This window comes from Paralichthys olivaceus, chromosome 17 (genome assembly GCF_024713975.1).
Source record: "Paralichthys olivaceus isolate ysfri-2021 chromosome 17, ASM2471397v2, whole genome shotgun sequence".
Taxonomy (NCBI): Eukaryota; Metazoa; Chordata; class Actinopteri; order Pleuronectiformes; family Paralichthyidae; genus Paralichthys; species Paralichthys olivaceus.
The window spans coordinates 4,509,062-4,532,901 of NC_091109.1; the positions used below are offsets into that span (position 1 = coordinate 4,509,062).

Sequence of the window (23,840 nt, forward strand, 5' to 3'; positions counted from 1 at the left end):
GTGTGAAAGTCAAATATTTGTCAACAACAGGTTTTATTATTCAAATTGTAACTGCAACAGGCATGTATCAAAAATGTCAATACACCAAAGCTCTTACAAAATCTGGCTTGACACTTAAGTCTTCCCAAAAATGGCTGTCGCAACAAATTGTAAACAGTTTTATCAACAGTCTTACAGCACTTACAGCAAAATACAAATCAGCTAAAGTAAGAAAAGCACCTGTTATCTTTCAAAATGTTCAAACACAATTTGTGCCACTGTACAGAATCGAAGTAGACAAACCAAACACAAAGAAATGGAATGTTCAAAGTCACTCGACCATTTTGTTTCCGTACAAAAAGAAGAAGAAAGTAAAGGACAGCTGGAGTTCCTCACAACAAAAGGCCAAGGGATTGGACAGTGCATTCAAAGACAAGCACACCATGCACTTGATGGGAACAAGAGTTGGTTTGGTCACTTAGCATAGTTTGTGCATAGTTATAAGGCATCACTTGAGCAGTCCTTAAGGTTGCATGTGGCTGTGAGAGACAATCTGTGGAGAGGAAGAGTCTCCTTCAGTAGATCCTAGCCAAAAAAACAACACAAAAACAAAAGAAACCTTGCATCACCTGCAGTCGCCTCCTCCTCCTCTCCCTCTTAATAATAAGAGACTTGCAAAACCCCTGAGCGAGTCAAGTTGCGTTGAGCGGAGTTCCAGGTGAGATACATGTGCAGAAAGTTTGTGATCTCCAGTCTGGGAGCTACGCTATACGAGCTCAACCAGCACTGGAAGATTAAAAAAAAAATAACAGGGCTAATTTCTTTAATACCTTCCAAGACGTCTTGGAGATGTCACGGAGACGAAGCTGCACATTCATCGCCATCTTTATTCTGGAGTGCAGGAACACATTTTAGCGGAGGTGGAGTTACTTATGGCATCTAGTGCGTTTGAGTGAGATTCTGCTCATGGCTTCAACAGTGGGATGACAGTTCAAACGAGTGGTTCTTCACATCTGTGTTTCCGAAGGCAAACCGTCGAGCCAACGTGATTCACTTCAGTTCGAGGGAATAGAAACAACAAATAAGGACTAATGCGTAAACAGTCTTCATAGAGGCAGCAAAAGGACCGGGCTTGTCACATTTTTTTTTCTCGTTTTTACATGAGGAAGAATCTTCAACACAAATGCAACACGGCATTACTCTAAAGTCTTCGGAGGGTCTCGTGTCTGAATACTCAAGTTGCCTCCATCAGTTCAGTTCAGAACATTCTTCAAATCTTTCTTTTCAAATGGCACTTCAAAATACCAGGAAAAAGTCGTCTTCAGTTCGTATACCGCTTTCCCCTTTAAGGTTCACCGACACAAGAAGTGGTGTGTTCAGTCAGTAATGCCAAAACTACAGTGGACAAATAAATAAAACAAAGCAAAAAACAGAAAATACAGCAGTAGCCAAATGAGGTATCTATGTATTGCTCTATGCCAAAAAAAGGAATTAAAAATTAAATAAATTAAATAAAATCAGTGGTTTATCAAGATGGGAGGCAAAAGCAACAAAACATAAACAAGGAGTTGGGATCAGGTGGGGCAGCAGTGGGTCTGTGGGCCGTTGGATGCACCGCTCGGCTCCGAGTGTGTGGTGAGGCCACAGGCCAGGGTCAGGGATCAGGAGGCTGAGGTGAAAGGGCACACAAGGAGTGTCAGGATTTTCTGTTTCCCTGAGGTATTTCTTTGGAGCTGGTTCCTGCTGCGGTCGTAGCTGTATTGGCGCCTCGTCGGGCCGCAGCATCTTCCGCCTCCTCGCAAACAAAGCTTTGTTCCTGCTGCAGGCCGCCCCAGCTGGCCTTGTTCAGGCCCATGTGGCCCAGCATGGTCTGAGACAGACGTGTGTCGGAGAAACGAGCCCACTCTGCAAACAGCGGCTCTGCCACATATGTCATGAAGCCTGAGGAGGGAGGAGGAGAGGCGGCAGATGCAGATTAACGTTAAACATTAGACACAGCGAACAAATGTACGAGACGGTAACTTACCTATTTGAATGTTTCCAACTGTGTTTGTCCCTCTGTCACAAAGTGGGCTTACAAGAAGTTTGTGCTTCTTCTCAATGTCTCCTACAAGAGCATTAAGACATTAAATCATGTTATGCCATGTTAATACAACATTTATGTACTTTTATTCGAGAAGGAACACAAAAATAATGAAAAACTAAAGTTATAATAACAGTAAAATATGCAAGTGAGTAATGTAAGATAGATAATGTAACATAATTGAAGAGAACCTTGTTGGAAGAACTCCTGCGTCACTTTCTCGCTCCACTGTTTGCTCAGCTCCCAGGGTCTGCAGGGGTTACAGATGTCTGCACACTTCAGAGCCATCTGCACAGGGTGCCAATAAAAAACAGAACAAGAGCCTGAGGATGAGCTCGGACGCAGAAGTCGTTGCCTGAAAAGCAGAGGAGGTAAACAGACCTGCAGGATGAAGTGTCGGTGGCTGGCTTTGCTTAAGCACAGGTTGTCCTGGTCCAGGTGCAAGCGAAACCTGGACAAGTACTCATTCTGTCTGCTGATGTCTGTGGCCAGGATTAAGGAGCCCAAGTCCCTCTCCAGGTTGAGGCTGTGGGGTCGGAAAGAACATTTATTTCACGACGTCTGTTTTCAGCACAGACTGTGGTATATGTTGGTATTTTCTACACACAGCTCAGTAGAAAAGTGAAGTAACTTCAGGTTCTGAGTGAAATCTAACAAAGCGTGTAGTTGGTAGTTTTATTCTTTATTTCAGAGTCAAACTCACCTGTCCTCAGGAGGCAGGTGGGAGAACAGCCCAGTCTCTCTGACGAGACCCACTGCCGACTTCCAGTGGTGGTTTTCCAGAACCGAGGTATTCTGGGAGTTCAAAAGAAGGAATTGTGAACACACACACAGACACACACACATTCAGTTCTGTCGAGCTAAACCGTGACTGTCATGAGGTCCTACCCTATAGAGTGAAGCTAGATAGTGGTCTGTCTTGATGAGGAAAGGCTGGTTGACCCCAGGATGGTCCAGGTCATGAGTGGCGGCTGCTAACAGTCCCAGCAAGATGTCATAGGAGGTCAGAGACTTTGCGAGCTGCACACACGAGACAGCAACACAAAGGTTAAAATATAATACTCCTTGACCGATTGCTTTTTCTGACTGAACCCGTCCGAGCTTGAGAGATAACTAAACAAGCCCAACCAGAATGCGATGTTCTCCATGATTACAAGCTCAGCCAATCCACACTCTAGTCTGCATGTCTCACCTTGGGTTCCTGCATGTAGCAGTACATGGCCTGCGTGACGTCTGCAGCGTGCACAGCGTTGTGGTAGGGGTTGTCGCTGTGGTAGTCCTCCTGGACCATGACCAGGAACCTCCAGAGTTTGACCATGTCCAGCTGGAAGAGCTCCACCAGGCCGTACTGGTTCAGCAGGTGGGAGGTCAGGGTGATAAGGCCGTTTCCTGAACAAGAGGACGGATCAGATCAGCACAATCTGTTATGTCTTTCAATTTATTTCATTGGGGCATTCTTTTTTACTTCAACTCTTTTTTACTTCAACTCCATTAACTTTCTCTCAAGGACTTGGTTGAGATTTTTGATATTTTTCCTTTTAAGGCAGTAAGCACCGTCGTCCTCGTCTCTGTCTTTGAGGTTCAACGTGTCGAGACAGGTACATGGCAGAAAATGTGCTGTGACTGGAGAACATTCTGATCTAGTGAGGCTGCTGTCAGAGCAGGAATATATGTCATCTTTAATGTTCACCCTATATTAACTTATGCTAATTTTCTGTTGCCGTTGTTGAATTGTTTGTAGGACACCATTGTAGGTGCACTGAAAAAGATATCACGTCTATATCATGTGTTTTGTTGTTGTTTGCATTCGAGGTGTTTTCTTTTTTACAATGTAGAATGTGGTCATTCATTAAAAGTGTTTTCACACAGGACGTCCTCTGTGTTGGTCATCCAACAGATGGCCCCATTGTTAACACTTTGAATCTAAAGCCGACTTGCAGGAATCTCTCGTCAGAGCTGCATTACTTCCGTTATCATGACTTTTTTAAAACAACGTCTGAATATTATTTCACTCACCATTAGTCAACCTGTCAAAGAGGAAAATATCAAAGTTCCAGCTCCCGACTTTTCCCAGCATGCACTACAAAGAGAGGGAAAAGAGACACAATTAGTGAGAAGGTCACGGCAAAGCAGTTAATTATGGTGTCGTTAAATAAACGTGGGTGTCGTACTCTGGCCTGTCCAGTGTAGTCTTCATCTAGGATGTGGAGGGGGATCTGCTGGGGGACTCCTCGCAGCAGGCGGGATGAGTGCAGGTACCTCTGGAAGCTGAGCAGTCTGTGGACCCTCCTCTCAGGAGCAGAGCTGGCCGACGTGGATCCACAGCCCAACCGTGCTGCACACACACAAAAATCACACAAAAGATGTAACATGTGAGAGTGGCAACAATCTCTGGGACATGTTTATTTCAAAAGCTCATTAGGCTCGGGGAATCATTTGGGTCGTACAAACTCGGTGGGGATCTGACACCAACACAGCGATATACAAACAGTCACTGCTGACACAGCCGCCCACTCATAAGCCTTTCGTCTGGTATCACACAGGAGACATGCTTTGTCAGTGGTCTCTCTCACACAAACACACACACAAAAGCACTGCGACTGTATAAACCGTGACCGGAAAAACGTCAGCATGAGGAAGGATTACTTTTGGGGGAAATTCTCTCTTTCTCTCTCACACACACACACACACACACACACACACACACACACACACACTCACACTCACACTCACACTCACACACACACACACACACACACTCACACTCACACTCACACTCACACTCACACACACTACTTCTTTGTAACCGTTTGATGTTTTATAAAAAGGTTTCAGTAAGTGCGAAGGTGGCTACTTTATCACACAGCAATTCAGAAAGCTTTGATAAAAAGCCTGTCACTAGATTACTAGAAGACACACCTCAGTCTTTATCATTACGTGAAACACTGAGCACAAACTTCCGCCAATCTTTCGGGAAAGGAACAAAGTGTGTGGAGATATGGTTTGATAACACGCTGGAACTGGCTCATGATACACTCACAGACAAGTATTCATACTCACTGTGAAGAGTTCGGAAGTCGATGCACAGGTATGGATGGGAGCCTCTTCGTTCCGGTTCAAATCCAACCTGACTTCTCACTCTCACATCTCCTAGAAGAAATCAGCACTTATTTCCTCAAGATTCATGCTGCTTGGATAGTGTGTCTGAATGTGGTCGGCCAAGTAGGATTCATAATCGTTTTTTATGCATTAAATACCAGAGTTATTCTTGCTAAAGTGCCACAAGGATGAGCTTTACCACAACAGAAGCCCTGAACCTCTTTAACACAGGCTTCCATTCACTGGATGTTCATCAGTGTGATAACTATCTAAAAAGGCAAAAAAAATCTGTATTTAACATCAACTTTGGCTTTTTAGTTTTGCCCATGTGTCACATGGAGGAGGCAGGGTTTATAAACTATACTGCAGCCAGCCACCAGGGGGTGATCAAGACGCTTTGGCTTCACTTTTGAGGAGATAGCACGCTGTCCATCCTTGTATACAGTCTATGGCAAATCCTCAAGTGGCAGTCATAACCTCAAACGGGCAGTTTTTATAGCTTCAGATCTGCATTCAGGAGGAATTTTAGCCCATCGCTCCTCAAAGATCTACTTCAGCTCAGCCATATTTGTTGGATGCCTAATATGGAAGGCTCTCTGGAGGTCATTCCACAGCATCTCTATTGGTTTAAGATATACGCTCTGACAGGAGAAATTCAAAAAGGTGGATCTTCTTATCTTGAGGCCATTGTCCTGCTACATCACCCAACAACTACTAACACTCAGCTGGTGGACAGCTACCTTGTTATTATATCTTGGGAAATAGAGGAATTAATTTCACCCTCAATGATGGCAGCAGCTTCAAATAACGATGCTCACTCCACCGTACTGTTGTGACCTTTTTACCCCACACACGGTACTTTATGTTCCTCCTAAACAATTTGAGCTTTGTCTCATCAGTTCACAAAACACTCTTGGTGTTATTGAGTGTCAGGTTTGCTCCTTGGCAAATTTTAGGCCTTGGACTGGAAAGCAGTAGCTTCTTCGATGGAGTCCTGCCATAGACACCATGCTCAACATGTGCTACGGATATAGTAGAGTCATGAGAAGAGATTCCTGTGATTCCTTCAAGCCAGTTGCTATTACACTGGGGTTGTTTTTAACCTCAATGATCATTCTGTGTTGTGCCTTTAGGGTATTCTTAGCTCAGAGTAGCCACAGTAACTATAGTTGATACATTTTTGAATTTATGATATTTGTTGAAATAATCAAAGCAAAGCTTCTTATTGTGGTAAAACCCAACATTTTGGTTATTCAAGCAAACGAAAACAAGTAAAAGATGTGATATTGTAAATACTGTTTGACCCAGGTCTGGCCTATACTATCCATTTGCAGGCATTGTCATACACAAACAGACACTGTGTCCAAGAAGAGAAAATTCAATAGACAGAAAAGTCAATCAAACAGCTGAGCATGCAATGTCATGTCAGGACAGCCTGCTCTACGATTAGTACTCAGACCCACTGAGATTGAGTCCTACAGTCCATCTATGACTGTTTTTATTAGTCAGGCAGAGGAACAGGGATAGGCCAGACTGCTGGTGGACTGCAGTCAGAGCATAGTCAGAGGATAGGATGGTGCTATGACACTGATGCAATAAAATGCTAGTGCGTCAGTCCAGGCAACACTTTATCCAGCAAGACGCTGTATGGCAGTAAACTGATCAAGGTGCTAAAAAGTGCAATGGTATGTTTCCAAATGGGCACTTTTGATTGTGTCATGTGTGCATCAGAATTAAATTCAAAGCAGTCACACAAGTGGGTTCCCCCAACCAGCATGTTACTTACTTGCAAACAGCTGTTTGAATACTACACAAGCTCAAAATATCAAAAACTATATTTTTGAAAAGCTGTTTGTAAAGTTGTTAGAATGAATGTGAAGAGTGAATCCATATCAGTGGCATCGCACGAGCAAAATTATTAAAAATCATTCACTTCTAGGGCAGAGTGCGTGCGTGTTTGTGTGTGTGTACCCTCGTACATCTGTCACATCTGCAGATGCATGTGCTCAGGCTCAGCACATATGTGTGCGCTCGTGTGATTAGTGTGTTTTAAGAGTCACAGGGTCCATGTTTCCCCTGCGGTGCATTAGTGCTGGTGCTCCTGGGTGGATGTAGGTCATGTCATTATAACTGATGTGGTGAAAGCTCCGAGTCTCGCTATTTGCAAGCACATCAGCCTTTACTTGGCGGACTGAACCCTGGCCCTAGCAAACACCAGTCTGCATTAGTGTGCCTCTCCTCACACTCAATTTAATACAAAAATCTACAGAGACAGATGCTTTATGCTGGTGACGTATGGGACTGCCATCATACTTAGCCAAGTAAAATGATTAAAAAGCTAAAGCTCCTTCAGTCAGCTCAATAAATTGCTGTTACTGCAACTAGACACATGTGACAGCAGTCAACTCAAGGGCACTTTTCGAGTTGAAGAGGTATAGAAATATTATGGGAAAGCTAGAGTAAACAGGATTTCAACAAAGATATGAGTAAGCCCTAAACTGTTCCTGCTGTTTAATGGTCCCTGCCCACTCACTACGCTTCACAGCAGCAATATGATAACTACGAACAACACAACGCTGACAGGATAACACTGAGCTATTCTACCTTCTTTCTTTGTTGCTGCTCACTCCCAGCCAACATCCGATCTATTAATTATGGTGGTAAAAGTTGTATGTGAAGGCACATCTGTGTGTCGTACACTCATGTCAGGGGTACAGCCGGGCTTTAATCGCACCATTATCCGCAATAACCTTATTGATTAGAAAGCCAAGGCTGATCTGGCTGCTTCCTACATGCATCTGGCTCCATCTGCCTCGCCGAGCTATGAGCCCTACATCCTCCCATCCAATTTCTAAACAGCTTATCCTGTTTGGGGTTGCTCTGGGTAGCACGGGGCAAATGGATGCACAAACACACATGCACACAAACACACACACTTGTACATAAACACATTTCTGTTTAGGGATCAAATTAAATCCTGCACTCTTTACAAATCTGGTCAAACTTCAAAAGATACTCCAACAATAAAGACACACACAATCTAAGCCTATTGTGATTGAGAGATTACCAAAAGACCAGGGATTGAGTGGACTCGGGATGTGCGCTCGAAAATATCCCCATCTCTTCGTAATCTCAACATCCCCCTCTGCATTTCTGATTCATCTCACTACTTTGTAAGCCATTGTGTATTAAAAATGGTCATAGTCATGGAGGAGATAAACCTACTTATATCTGGAAAAAGTATGTATGTGTGTGTGTGGTAAATATACATGGGTGTATGTGTGCAGAAGACTTACCTAGCATACGAATGTACAGTGCTGTCTGGTCAGAGCTGTCATAGGAGATGGCTCCCCGTCTCTGAAACAAAAACAAAGGAACATCATTAACAACCTTTCCAATCTTTACACAACTATAATGTTGCATTTATATTGTGACATAATATTTACAACCTCATAACCACCAAACAGACACACCTCAAAAACACAAAACAAGCATACACAATGCATACACGTGGAGGGTGGTGTAATGTAGTGTTGCCATTATAATCTGCTGTTTGTCTGTGTGTGTTTGTGTGTTCATCCACTGTTGCACTGATAAAGATGTTCTGGCTCCAGATCATCAGCCTGATATGACACTTACAATGCCATGTGAGAAACACACACAGACACACACAGAATAAATAGTAATTAGAGTGTTTTGTTTTTTTACTTCCAACAAAGCTTCAATTTGCTACAGAGAATTCTAACAGATTAAAAGTTTGTTGAAAATGTTAATCACAATTTAGATGAATTTGATTGCCCAGTCCTCAGTTGCAGATTATTTGATAATTATAACAACGGATTAATTACAACATTCTGGATAGCATGTTTAAATTTAAATTAAAGATATGCAAGATCGATCAAGTAATAATATTTTTCTAAAGAGTAGCTCCAGAATGTGTAGTTTTGTCAACCATTATTAGTGACCATCAGAAATGCTCATGGAAAAATCGAGAGTAGTAACTTTATTATTGGTCAGCTCAAGGAACAGTATATCTTTAAAAAACAGTTATAAAGACATATTTTGTGAATCCCACCACTATGTTTGAGGTTTAATTCAAGGACAGATCAATGTTTTCACGATTGCTTTCTAGTATGAAACTGATCTTTTGGTCCAGTTCTTTCTGATCAGAGGGCTTCTTTTCACCTCGGAAGAATAACAGGTTGCCAAAACGTGGATAACATTTCTCAGTTTCGGCGATCAGGTCCAGTGTAAGAGCTTAAACTGGTTTGATTTCACATGAACCAGATGAAGTGACATTTCTCATGATGACAAATTTTGGCAAGGTAAAAAGTAACCTACGTCAGCAACTGGTGTTGACGCCATCAAGGTGCTACATCAAACGTGTCTTGAATTAGTAATATGACAACTTGATTAGCATATTATGTTTGTTTGAACAGACTAATAGAGCCATTAGTGTCAGATGAGTCACGCACTTTACTGCGTCACAGATCACATTTGTTTAAAGTAAGGGGTAAAGATAAACACGGCACATATTGTGTCTGTTAGCTGGAAAGTTCATGAGTTTTTTGGGGTGATGACAAGAGGAGATATGTCAGACTTAAACTATGCCAATAAGGGGGAGTTTCCGATATGAAGAAAACAAAGTTGAATGGTTGCTACTACTACTACTATTATTATTATTATATATATATACTATTATATATACTATTGCTGCCATTATTACTATATACTGCTATTATATTGGTATACTTACTGTCTATATAAATATATATTATGTTATATTGTATACTATATATATATATATATAAATATATACTGTACTAATATTCTTATATACTGTCTAACAATAACATTACCATCATATCATTATTACTATTATCATCATATTGCCACTGCACTACTTGTCTGCCTATTCATCTTGTGTTTCTGTTTCTGTTCTTTTTACCTAAATGTTTTGTTTTGTTTTGTTCTATTGCATTGTGTTTTGTTGTGTTCCGATACACAAGCTGCTATGACACATTAATTTCCCTCCGGGGATGAATAAAGTACTCTATCTATCTATCTATCTATCTATCTATCTTGCGGCAAGAAATATAAACTCGTTTTCCTGCTGATTGCGGTGCCACTTTATTTTCAACCACTTATTAATTTTTATTAGCAGTTAGCAAACCAGCGTAGAGATGGATTACCACCACCAACTGGACTGGACTCGCTCAGTCGAATAACGTACCACGTAAAATTCTTGAGCTGTCTCTCTCATTTTTAGTTGTCTGCACAATATAGAGCCAACAACGTCCCTCACCAAGAGGCAGCTGCAGCAGCAGAGTTAATTGTAGCAAGTACAACTGTGGTTACTGCATATTTGCTATGTCAACAGACAGCTGGTCCGGGTTACACTGAGGTGTTGGCTCACCTCTCTATGCACTCCACACATCCTGGACCCCCTCCAGGCTGACTCTGTTCTCTCCCTTCTGGGGTTACCCTCATCTAGGGTTATCCATTCCCAGTGTTTCCCACAGAATTAAGAGTCTGTGGTGGTGAGCACAATCCAGGCACATGCACGCAGCACGTTTTCATGCACACTCTGAATAACAGGTCCACAGAGGGCTGGTGTTCTGCTGAGTTCTAGATTTTTTTCATCCCAGCTAATTCTGTGAGATTTCTCCCAGTATTCCCAACAGCTAGTCTGACTATGACAGACAGGTCCACAGTCAAAGTATTTGGGTATGTGTACGAACTGACAACCAGCCAACCTGACTGGACCAGTTGTCTATTAATGCTGATTGTTTAAAATGTTGGACTAGCGTTTTGTCCAATGATAGCGTTAAGTTTTATGATAGCTTTTGCTATTCAATCAACAAATCACAAGTTGGTTATCATTGGACCAAAGGGGATAACTGGACAGATATTTCGTAATAGGCCAGCACTACACCAAGTAACCTGCAGGGGTCCCCTAACCACTGTCCAAAGAAACCTAAAATGTTCAAAGTTACACCTCTACATCTGTAACGCAAAAACATTCTGAACAAACACAGTGCTGGGCTGTACACAAGTCGACATTCTGGGACTATCTAATAAAAACTGTTAACGGGTCACACCACAGACACAAACATATACAGACACAAGTGTACAAGCTTGTATATTTCATACTTAGAGTTCAGACACACACGAACACTGTCTGTCCTCTAAGCTCATGACAGCTGCCAATCTAAAGATAATATTTTACCGGCTAGCAAACAGCTTGACTCAGGTTTGGTAATCTGCAAAGCTGTATTTTACTGTCAACAAGCCTCTGTGTTTACACACAGCACCAGGTTAGTGTGAGTAGTATAGATTGTGTGTGCCTGAGCTGTTTGTGTCTGATTTTGTGTGTGTGTGTGTGTGTGTGTGTGTAAGGTTGATATCAGCTGCCTGGGAACTGTATATTGCTGGCTCCAGGGCTGGGAATGGAAGTGTGTCCTGCCTTGCCAATACTGGCCCAAACAAACCTTTTGGCCAGAGATTGCAGCAAACACATATACACAAACTCTCATACTGTTATTGGGGCAGCCACCAGTTAGAACTTTAGTGGATACTGGCATGTGCTTCCTCGTGAGCTGTAAGAAGGAGGCGGCAATAGAAAAAAAAACTGTCAATGTCACATTCCCGATATTTTACCCTTGAAAAGGCCAGCCCACATCACACACACCCCTACTACGCCTTGCAGTGCCAACACACACAAAACCATGCGCCCGTTGTCCTGTCATGGACCAACATTAACTTCTGTCTCTTTGTTAGCAATGTGTTAATGACATTTATGCTTCACAGCTGAGGGTGACGGGAAATAAGGGAGACAGGTTGTCAAAGACAGGACTTGAACTTTATGTCACAGATGCACAATTAATTAATGTAAGTTTATTTTTGTCACTAGTGACATATGTAAATCGTCCTTGGGCCTCTTGAAAGGCGCTACATGAATTAAAGTAATTATTATTATTAAGTTTAATAATTCAATTCTTTGAATACGTTTATCGGAAATCACATGAAACATTTGGAATGTAGTGGTTTAGCTTGTGGTTGTGCTGCGTGCCTGATCTTCAAGTTTTCACTGGTTTTACACTTTAATATCAGCATCAGTAATTGGCAGACAGAAGTTTATTTTAAAAGTAACAAGACAGTATTGGATTCCTAGTGCCTCCCCAGAAGACGGGTTTACAAATGTTTTTGTTAAGGCTGAATAGAGACAAACAAAACTTGTACATGCTAAGTTGATTGGGAGGTGGTGGTTTGGTTACTGCGAACATTAATTGTTGTGCATCTACAATAGATGTGGGTATTTTCAAAGCATTTAAGTTTTTGAGTGAGGCTTAAATTTCACAAAGTCACTGAACTAGTCGTACAAAGATGTGCAGATTAAAACACAGCAGAGGTGAATCTCAGTCCTCCAAAAAGAAACATGGTGGTACAATGCCCATATCACAGGTCGTGATCATAGTGGCTAACAGGTGTGTCTCAGCAAAGGCATACCAGCTGCAGTTAAATCATGAGCTGATTCAAGACAAACAAAGACACAACACTCAGACTTCATCTATGGGTTTCTAAAGGGATACGTGATGTGGACTTAAAACCTCAAACGCCATCTTTGTCATTTATAAGAGCCAAACAAAAAGTGTGTAACTTTAGGAAGTTTTGATGAAACTGCGCAACAAATAGCACATGACTTTTCTTAATCAAGAAGGGAAAATACTTTCATTTCAAGAGAGAAACTCTTGACATTGTCAAATGACATAGCTGAAGTCTTTGTTGTTGGTGCCAGCATCTTGTGGACGATATGGAAATGTAGCTTTAGGGACTAACGCTTTCTGGTTGCCAGTTTACATTTGACCCACAGCCTCTGGCATCAAACAAGACAGGGCTGGGATTAAAAATTCTAACAATCTGTTGGCCTGTGGCGTTTTTTCACTTCAGGCTTATGCAAAACTGGAGTGCAAAGGGAAACATTTTAACTCACGTGGCTATCAAGGAACACAGTCATCATCTGTCCATCTCTGATGTATCCTGGACACTCATAACTTTTTGAAACAACCAGAAAAACAAGTCTTTAGTATAATTATTCCATAGTGGGATATACGCTCAAAGCAAAGCCAGAGATGTTGCTCGGTAACACGACGTTAAGTGCGTACAAAAAAATAAAAATTGGTTTTGCCAGTTTGCTTGCCAGTAAGTGGCTTTCTTAAAACTGAGTGTGAAATGAGCCTATTAAATTCTTCAGGAAAAATATTGGATTTACAACTATATCAAGCAAGAAATTAGATTCAAGCCAACTGCAGTATGTGTAGGTACTGTACATGTAACAGGTTAACAATGTCCAAAATTGGTTGCAGACTTAATTTCTTTCTGTTCCTCGCAACAAAAGCTTGACAAACTCTAAACTTAGCTTGCAGCAGTCTGAGAAAAAGTCAAATTCAGTTCTGTTTAGAGTTTACTACAGCATAACAACTGGTTTATTGTGCTCGTGCAATTCCTCATAAGCTTGTTTAGACATGGCTCTGTTTCTTATCTCAGCTTAGTCTTGCAGCTTGGGGTCACACAACTCAGGTTTCTGAGGTCAGAAGGTCACGTGATGTCTAACCTTCTGACTGTGTGACGAACCCCTGGGCTTAAACATTTGTCATTTTGCGACTCCATTAAATAGGTGTTAACAACATCACAAAAGGTTCTGAAATATGAAATCAAGCGACCTATAGTCACCTCAGGAATCTGGTGAAATTCAGTAAAGGTGTGTTAAATATCTGCTTTGTGTTCCCATGCATGTTTGCTCAGCGTGTCTGCATATCTTAATCAAAAGGTATCGGCTAAGTTGCAAGAAGTCATTCAAAACAGCTCAGTGGTTTTTTTCCAAACCTGCTGTGTTGTCGTCAAAGGATTGTGATTAAGCTGATATTGTCGTCATACACCCTTTGAAAGGTATTCAACGCTCCAGTGCACAGTACAGCATTCTCACACGTCATTACTATAGCATTTAGTTTTAAAATTTGCATTTAGCAGAAGACAAGCCCATTGTGTACTCAGTAAGTCTGGGCGGGCCAATAAATTGAGGAAGCTAGCTGTAGTCCTGACATATCAGAAACAAAACAGTACACGCACGCACACCACACACAGGCAACTTTGTGAGATAACAGCAGCAGGACTCATGGTTCCATAAACTGAAAGCTTCCTTCTGAGTTCTAACCTCTTGCAGCACTGTGCTGTGTGGGACGGCAAATTCCAGTAACTGAGTGCTAGGCCATAAATGTGGACAGGTTTGGAGTGAGTATGTGTGTGTGTGTGCGCACCAGCCACTGCATACACAAAAGCCCTAGATGGAGTCTACCTGTTGTAAGAGTGTTTTATGAGAACACTCTCCACTGTGACACACTCCAGCTGCAGTGAGTGTTTGAGAGAGGGCTGCTAGTTTGAAGAGAGGCCTGGGGTGAATTGGCCCAATGTCTTAGTCGGCAAATGACAGGGCAAAGTTGCTGCCAAAGACCAAAGCAGCATGCTTGTCGAGCAGTAATATATCTGCAACCTTTTTTTTTTTTTTTTACTGGAAGGTAAAGTGTCATAAAATGATTTAAATGTTCTTTACACAGAGCAATTTTAAGGGGCCTATAAAGGTGCTTTTAGCAGTACTCAATGATACAAGCAGAGTAAATGGGTGGGGGAAGGGGGAGACCTGTTTCATACTGTATTCTCAGAAGCCGTTTACCCTGCACAGGAATTTCATTCATTTCAAACATCATCCCCAGGCTCTAATTGCTTCTCTGGGGCAGCTTAATGCCCACCCCCACCCTGGAAGTCTCAACCTTCTGAGAAGGGCAAACAAAACCCAGGTCTGCGACTAGTGCGTATGTGGACAGCTATTTGGGGTGTAAAACTAGAAACCCTGGAAAATAAATTCCCTCTTCCTGTATAGACTCATCTCATATGTCTATAGGACTACAGAAAACATGATTAATATTCAGCCAGTTAGCTCTTGACATTGTGTCCCTTAGTGCGTTGATATGTGGAGCCACCTTCTTACGGCCGATTGCACTCGACACAGCAGCAGAAAAACAGAATGGTCATGTGATAAGAGGGGCCCCTTACCGACAGAGACAGACAGGCAGAGAAACAGGGAGTGCGTGTATGTTTAAACGAAGACAGGATGTAAGGTTTGGCTCCAGTATATTTACTAAATAATACACATCCTTGCTTAATAACAAACAGGACCCACGCTTTCAAGCTCGCTCACGCCAATTTCTGAGAAAAGCTTGTTTTTTGCAGCTCAAGGGTTAACATTTTGGAGAAAGGTTGTGAAACCCAAGGCTCAGAGTCTGAATGGCTCCTTCAGCATTCTTACCACATCCTGAAACGACGTCAATCCGATTGCACTGCACCAAAGAGAAAAAAAAAAAAACACCTTATCGGTTCAGTTAAAATCAACAAAGTAACTCCCTCAGAAAGGGGCACTCAAGTGTATTCCTTATCAGGCTCTGCACAGAAACATTCATAGTGTGGATGAAACAAGTGGCACTATCTCCCTTTCTTACGCACACAGGCCTATCATCAGCTGCTGCGTCTAAAGATCTACAAAGAAAAGGAGTCGATCTAGGGTCAGTGGCCAACGTAAGCTTGATGCTATCTCTGACTGTGATATGATGGACAGAGATGATAGCAGATCAGTGTTTCCAGTCTAAGCTTCTTTCCGCCCATTATCGTCAAAAGCCATGTGACTACTCAGACCACATCTATATCGTGCATCCGTTTATTGATTCTTGTATCTCTCTCAGATTTTTTTTTTTTTTTTTTTGAAAATGTAGTCAACAACAGCCTGTGTGTGAGAGTGGTATTCGTACCATGACAGCCATGACACATGATGAAGAAATATGTCATGTGTGCAATTATTCCAAGAAAACTTAACATGCAAATACACGTGTCATGTGTGGTTTGGATTGGGAACCACGTGACGAGCAAAATTCAAATCATCTTCCACCTCTCTTTGCTGAATTTCTCAACAAGCAGCAAACATGCATTGTGATGAAAAAACAATAGAGGCATTGTAAAAGACAAATAAGCCCATTTATTTAACGCTGCTGCAGTTTTCAACGCCTCCTCAATAGCATATTCACACCCATAAGCATTCCATGACCACTGAGTGACATATTCATCTGAGACTCGGTCATGTCCTCAACCCTACTCTTTCGTCCTCTGTTTACAAGAGGAAATGTCTTCATCTGCGAGGAAGGCGGGTGGGGTGGGGGGGGTATTGAGGAGAAAGAGAAAGAGAGGGGGGAGCTTGTGAGTGAGCAGAACAAGATAGCCAGCGAGAAAGACTGAGACTCGGGCCATCTGTGAGTCTGGCAGCAAGCCAAACCACTGCCCACAGAGCCCAGGCACATGCCTAACTGCCTCCTTCTGCAATGGTAGTCCAGCCCTGCTTCCACAAACAACAGGCTTGTGGAACCACACACGAAAACACAGCAGCCACCAAGGACAAATGCACCCTTATGGTCATAAATAGGGCCCGAAACACAATATTTGTAGAAGTGTAATTGCTCTTTAACAAAGGCTGAGTGACAGAGCCATACGCGCACATGCACGCTCACATTCAGGACTGCTCCAACATTCAGGAGGAGTATAAGAATATGTCAGCGGTGCGTCATGTTGAATTACTGGATCCCCTTGCTGTCAGGTCCTGATGTTGGTGATGGTAGTGATAGTAACCCTTGTGTGATTAAATAACGTCTCTACAAATATGACATGCAAACCATTATTGTTTCCCTGGAAAACTCACTTAACACTACAGAGAGCACTGCTTGATGGAAATGACACTTATTCAGAATAAAGGAACAAAACAACAGCACATCTCACCCCTGTCAATTGGAAATAAACTCTGACCCACTTGAGAAATCAACTGGTGAACTTTCCCGAGAGACACAATAGCTTTACACTGGTGTTTGTATGCCGAGGATGAACAATCGAGCATTATACCATTATAGGTTCTCCATTTTGGACCTTGGATGGCCAGGGTTCGCCACTTCAGGGCCTTGGATTATTTTTATTAGTCTTCTTCAACCAGACAGAGTGATGATGGAGTGACAGCATTACAACTGAAATTTTGAAGTGAATGGATCTCCCACCATATTATTCAACAAAAGACTACAGAAGACGAGCAACCTTTAGGTCTGTTGACACTATCCTATGGAGGGCCATGACGTCTTTGACGAAGCTGCCTGTGATGGTGTGGTTAAGTTCAAAGCGGACACACATGGGTGGTTATGTGGAGCAGGGTCCTGCACAAAGCACTAATGGACAGCCCATTGAAAAGGTTGCTCCCACAGTCAAAGACTGTGACTTAATGCTTGGTTAATGTGTTGGGAAATGCCATGCAGTGCGGTGGGAACTTCTGTTCATGAGCAACTAGCAGGACGTGACGCAAAGAGGTGAGGATTCATTGTGCAGCTTTTGTGCAAAACTACTGAGGCAATAAAAAGAAGGTAATTTAATTTTAAAGAGTGTAGCATAGTGGGGACGGTGCTCGACCCGTTACTTGATGTGCAACTTTTCTCTGAGTGGAGGTTACACATGCGTTTGTTAGTTGAACAAGAGTACTGGACAGTGGCCTAATGGGTGTTTCACCCTCTGAGACACATGCTCAAACACAACAGTGACTCAGTGCTTGGCTAATGCATCATGGGTTCGTTGTGCTGGCGTGCCAGAAAGCAAAAATGTTACCCCACGCCATGAAAACTGTGTTTTTGAGGCCTACCGTTCTTTTCTGTCACAGAGCAGAAATATTGAGGCAGGCTTACCAGAGGAACATTTTCAAGAGTTCAAGACTCTGAGAAAGCAGGAAGTTCAAGTGTGACCCGATGATATATGCTCCTTCTGTCAATATGTCAAGGCGCACAAACATAAATATCAGTGTGGCACGTTCCTTCTGACAAACATAGCAACTCCCAGGAGTAAACTGGTGTACTTATGGCATCACACCATCAGTGCTGGCCAAAGTATAAGCCAAGAAGGCCTTTATCTGTGGGCAACATGCACAAATGTAGATTGGTTTTGGGAGATGGGCTAGTTGCTGTGTTTTGGGTCTAAGAGATAAGAAAATGTAGCGTGCATCTGTGCAGGGTGAGTGTTCAGTATGTCTGTGTGTTGGGGCCTAGATATCCAACAACCACCTGCAAGATTCCTGTGGATTATTCATGTGTCTGTTAAAGAAATGTGCCGGTTTTAAGGCCGGAGTGGTTCCCAGAGCCAGAGCTGCTGTTTAAATGCAACAACAGATGAGATGAGTTTTAGATTTTTTTAAATGTTATTTTACCTGTGACAGCTGTCTTGGATCAGGGGCCCCGAAGAGAGAAGAGCTGGAGCTGAAACTAATGGCTCCCCTCCGGCTGAGTACATGCTTGGGAACCGGCCTGTCTAGAGGCAAAACCGGCAGCTGATAACATACTTCCATTGAACAGTCGGGGCTGGATCCGGATCAGAAATATCAAAAAAATAACAATAACTCAAAATGGTAACAAATAGAATGCGAAAAATAGATGAATGTTGATTTAGAAAATCTCCCCAAGGCGAAAACAATCTTTTTAATATTATAGAAACGATCGAAAAGTGTTTGTGTTCATTGTGAGCGACTCAAAACTTGTTCCAGATCGCCTTCATTGATGCTGCGTCTTCTCTTCCTCCGCCGTCTCACCAGTCATTCTGCGGGGGGGGAGACGAGAAATCATGCCGCGGTCGCGTTCGCTCCTTTCCTTCTCATTTTACTGAAATCCGGGCCCGCGGACGACGAGACCGTCTTGCCATTTTCTGGGTCTTCGTGCAGGCTCTTCCTCATTTTCACGGCAGCGAGAGAACCTCCGCTCCGAGGCGTCCGCGGATCCGCATGTCGCTCGTCTCTTCCCGAAACGAAAACAAAAGGCACGACCGCTTCCGAGCAAATGTCATCAACGGTGATCCGCGGCGGCTGAGGAGAGGCAGCCCCCGGGATGTGAGAGCGTGTCGGCGGCGGTGACGGGGGTTTGATTTCCTCCCTCTCTCGGTCCCACTCACTGGGGGAACAGCATCAACATGTTGGGGCTTTTTCCGCCTCTTTTCTTCTCCTCCGAAGCCGCACTGATGAAGGAGCGGTGGTTGTCTGATTCACCGCTGACCAGAGTGTCCGGCTCGGAGAGGGGGATCCCCGGCGATCATCGCTGCGCTGCCCGGCGGCTTTAAAGGAGACGCAACGTCACGTAAGGCGGAAACTGTGGAGCCCCAAATAAAAACCCGAAGAGAAGCCACGTAAAGAGTCTTTTAAGCCCGACAACTAGCTTCCTACGGCCCGAAACATGCGCCTACAGTGCGGGTTAAAGCGCACACACCACCTGCCAGAGATGGTGCTGTTGGAGCGAACAAAAAAATAAAACGCCCTTGTCTCATTTTACCAATGGGGTGGAAGCTCTTCCTGCAAGCGAGACGCTGATTGGACAACGTAGCTTAGACGGTATAATAGGCCGTCCAGGATTGGGTGATCGTTTTACCTGTGTGAGCAGTCGTTTGCAGGCGGTGTGGACTTTCTCAAGGGTATTCCTCCACAACGGGGCTTGCCCTGCAGCGCTCCACATCATCGCCTGTGATTACCTTCCTCTCATGACTCATACTACTCCGGGAGCTTCGACTCGCCGGGAGTTTGAAATGCAACAGTCGAGGAAATGGAGCTAAAGGTCGCAGCTCTGTGAAGCTCAAGCAATTTGCTCCCCCATGACAGCATGTGGTGACTCAAGACACGTGCAGATGGCTTTGTAAAAGCAGACAAAGATTTTACTGCCTGCACCAAAATGCCTCTGAGATACTGAGGTGTTTTATTATTTTATTGTTGGTATGCTGCAGTGAATCAAATAATTCACAATCAGTGCGGCACCAGAAAAAAACAAACATTTTCACTGGAGGTTTCTGTGCCATATCCATGTGCTGCTGGGGGGAACAATAGATGTGCCATGGCAACAGACAGGCCCAGTGCCAATGGAGGCATAATCCCCTCCCTCCCTATTTCCATGGGTCTGAATGTAGTCCCCCACAATCATAGGCTACCCCCCATAAAGAGGTCTTGCATCTTTTCCAGGCAACTAAGGCAACACAGCCAAAACACAACAAGTGAGGGCTTTGACAGAGGCAGGGCTGGAAAGAGGGCTGGAACTGCCAACTCAATCGGGGGTATACTGTGATCTGATCCACTTTTTATTTAAGGTGACGTGTTTGTATTTGAAACCACACAACTTTTCATTTGTGTTAGTGTAAATGACTAACATGTCATATCTTGATTTTTTTTCAAACAGAACAGAGGAGGTCTACCACACATGGGTGGTACTGCTCTTGCATTCACAGTTTACAAACCTGTTGTTGCCAGACAACTCTGAAACTGCTTGATGTGGTATATGACTGCGTCAATAGTGCGTCACGTGTGTGCAAAGGACAGTGCATTTTTAACACTCCCTCCTTTAAGTGCACACGTGGGAGAAGGATATCGGAGGCATTTCTTTCAATTCATTTCCTCCACAGCCCCATTCACTTGCCACATTCAGACAAACATGCAAACTTACACACACCATGCAGAGGCACACCTTTGTTGCATGACAGGTGTGTTTGACTACTTTAGCTTCAGCCTTGAGGCTTCATATGACAACAGAGCTGCATACCTGCTGATTCCCCCTGAGGTCATGAGCACTGTTTCTGCTTGAGGCCCCCAGCGCCCCACTCCCCCTGACTCTAGAGTTTCTGATTGCTCTCTGGAGACAGACTGTAATCCCCCATGGTGTCTCTAATTGATTTACCAGTTGCCTTCTAATGACACTGAGCATCACTGGAATTATAAGCCATTGCTCGATTGCCCATGCAGCAGTTTTACAATTATACTGCTATTTGACCTGAACATTCTATTTGTATAACTGCAAACATACACATTGACACACACATGCATTTTCACATCCTTGTTTTAAGATGTTTTTATGTGACATAACCATTTCTTGTCATTGTTTTCTTTAAAGATAGCAAGGATATCTGGACAAGAGGCAGGGTCCATCTTGGACAGGTTGCCATAGTATTGCATGGCCAATATACAGAGACTCACAAATTAAAGTAATCCTCAGTCTGCATGTCTTTGTATGATGGGAGGAAGCCAGAGTGAACCCAAGAGAACCCAACCAAGCTGGGAATTCAAACCAGGAACTCTCCTGCTGTGAGGCGACATTGCTACTACAGTTAATTACATTCAGTTAATCCAAATTATGAAGTCATTCTGCAACTAATGTATTGAAATGTTAAGATTAGGACATACTGAAAGAAATAAACCTTTCTATCCTGCAGTACACTTTCATATTAGATATTACAAACACATAAAATATGGAGTTGTGTGTATGTAGAGCCATCTGGTGGTGAAAAAGTGTCTTTACCAGGACGTGTGGATCAAAAATTACATTTTGATATAGAATATATGGTAAATTTAATTTAGTTTAGTTTAAACATTTTTAAAAGGTAAAATAAAAAAATACATTCGGTAAAAAAATAGATATCAGCAACATTAGCAAAAGAAAACAACCAAATACATTTTCAGTAATAAATTAACATAGATTAACTTATCATTTTACTTTAAACTGATATGGATAATGGTTCGTATACAGAAGGTAATAATTGGGAATTAGCACAGATATTAAGATTATAAGAGGATTAAACTCTCCAGTATAGTGACAGCTGCACTATTTAATTCTGTGTTTAGTTATCGTGTAACTCAAGTGACAAATCTACTTTATCCACATTATTTACTACATAGTCTTTGATAATTGTAAAGACTATGATTCATATTGTAACCCCATGGGCCCAAGTACAACGCCAGCTCTATTATCTGATGACTGCAGTGATGCAGTGTGCAACAGTGCATGTACTTGACACAGCCTTTCTACCACTAGATAGCACCATTTTACTGTGTGAAAGGCCAGCACACATTTTCAATTGTGGCTGTAGCATGAAGCTCCTTTAACCAGCGTTACAATGTAGATTAGCTCAAAGGGAATTTGATGGTTTAAAGTAATACAATTAAAATGGTGGCAGCATCAACACAATCAGAATCAGCATTTTCCAAAACTGATGTGCTGTAATGGAAAAGCTCTTTGGTTAATATGATGTAACAGCACACCACGCGCTGTTTAGACACTTGGATCCAGATTTAAAAGGTGAGTAATGGGTTAATCCAAGAGGGTGAATGTTTTGTAAATGAGAATCCACTCTTTATTGAATAGCTGTGGTAATTTATTTGGTTGAGTCACACTTTCTCTGAGTCAAATAAAACTTCCTGATCACTTTATACTTTAACCTTCAGAGACTCTTAGCTCTCTGTCCTCTTTTGATTTGAGTCCAAAAGTTAAAAAAAACAACAACACAGAGATTTAGCTGCAAATGTATAATCTTCTTTCAAATAACGACTAACATCTATGAGAATACATGTTAAAAGATTCATAACCATAACTGCAGTCTGAATGTCTATTTGCATACTATTTATTACTACTACCTAGATACCACAAGAGTAACCTGCTAACTCCTGGCAGGCAACCTCTTGTGTAAACACCAAGCTGCTGGAAGCAAAAGTGTTGAACATGAAATATTGTGGTCTACACTTGTTGTGGTGCAGAGGGTGTGACGCTAAAGTCAGGCTGAGAGAAGCACTTGAATGCTGAGCACATCTCTGTTTCCCATGACCATGAGCTGCAGCGGCGCCTATTAACGCACACTGACGTCTATTTTACGTCATTGTATGGGAGAAGATGTTACATAAAAGCCCGTGTGGAAAACTGTCTGTTTGATTTCATCTCATCTTTCTTCTTATGATGAGGTGACAGTATGTCGAAAAGGTTTACACATTCAACAAATGTGTGATGGTTACATTTATCACACAAATCCACTGTATACTAAACCTATTTATACTAAACAGGATTTTTGGAAAAGCAGCTTTATCATTTTATATCAATTTTCATTATCTAAAATATTATTATATTACACATTGCCTTTTCCCATAATATACTTCTGCATGGCCAATGTTGACTGTGGTTATAACTACCTATGTGCTTCAGATGGACAATATGAGCAGAATAAACTGATATGGGTTTCTCTTGGGGCCTAATTTACTATGACTTCACCATGACCACACAGTATGGGGGTTGGACTAGAATGGAGCTGTGGTGTATACGTGCATTACACTTTTTTAAACACGTCATTATTTGTGTTTTTGTCGTGCTTGTGTAGTTTTGGTGTTCTGAAAGGAAACCAGACATCAATACACATTTGTTTGGCACATTATCATTAATTCTGCTCATCAAAACTTGTAAAGACTTTAAACAATCCATGGTACAAATACTTGCACTATGCGACACTCTCAATCACAATCAAGACTCTTTTTTTTTTATTTCAGTGGTTCTTTTTAGGAGGAATGTGGAAAAGCAGAAATAGACAATGCTATCTTTGAATGTTTCCCCAAGACCTTTTGAATCATGGACAGTGGCTCCTTACCATCTGTACGAATACAATATGACTTCCACCTAACTGAAATATTCATACAGGAGAACAGATGGCACCCTTTGCTCTGCTCCCTGCCCGGGTCCCTTATACACTTTTATCTTGCTTACAAGCTAAGAAACCT

At 42.4% G+C, this 23,840-nt stretch overlaps 1 protein-coding gene and 1 long non-coding RNA gene across 4 annotated transcripts; one reads left to right on the forward strand and one right to left on the reverse strand.

Annotated features, from left to right (window-relative positions):
- Positions 1-14: 14 nt before the first annotated feature.
- Positions 15-19,580, reverse strand: pde7a (phosphodiesterase 7A). 3 transcript variants are annotated; one of them, XM_020087616.2, is made up of 12 exons: positions 18,492-19,580; positions 8,458-8,518; positions 5,123-5,209; positions 4,234-4,397; positions 4,079-4,142; positions 3,255-3,451; positions 2,951-3,082; positions 2,766-2,857; positions 2,444-2,588; positions 2,254-2,350; positions 2,006-2,086; positions 15-1,920 (listed from the first exon to the last, which is right to left on the reverse strand). In XM_020087616.2, exons 1-12 carry the CDS (start codon positions 18,627-18,629, stop codon positions 1,676-1,678), a joined length of 1,503 nt encoding a protein of 500 aa, XP_019943175.2. In that variant the 5' UTR covers positions 18,630-19,580; the 3' UTR covers positions 15-1,675. The 3 variants fall into 3 exon arrangements, with proteins under 3 accessions (XP_019943175.2, XP_019943174.2, XP_019943176.2); XM_020087615.2 differs by having other exon boundaries at positions 5,123-5,212; XM_020087617.2 differs by lacking the exon at positions 5,123-5,209 and having other exon boundaries at positions 18,492-19,562.
- On the forward strand, positions 19,548-21,513 carry LOC109629748 (uncharacterized). Its single transcript, XR_002202733.2, has 2 exons — positions 19,548-20,401; positions 20,491-21,513. It is a non-coding gene; the product is annotated as an uncharacterized lncRNA (long non-coding RNA).
- Positions 21,514-23,840: the final 2,327 nt, after the last annotated feature.

Coding starts and splice junctions, on each gene's coding strand:
- pde7a (XM_020087615.2), bottom strand. CDS start 18,629: ATGGAAGTATGTTATCAGCTGCCGGTTTTGCCTCTAGACAGGCCGGTT. Junction 4,143..4,233: donor ACTACACTGGACAGGCCAGA/GTACGACACCCA, acceptor CTCTCTTTGTAG/TGCATGCTGGGAAAAGTCGG. Junction 3,083..3,254: donor GCTACATGCAGGAACCCAAG/GTGAGACATGCA, acceptor TCGTGTGTGCAG/CTCGCAAAGTCTCTGACCTC.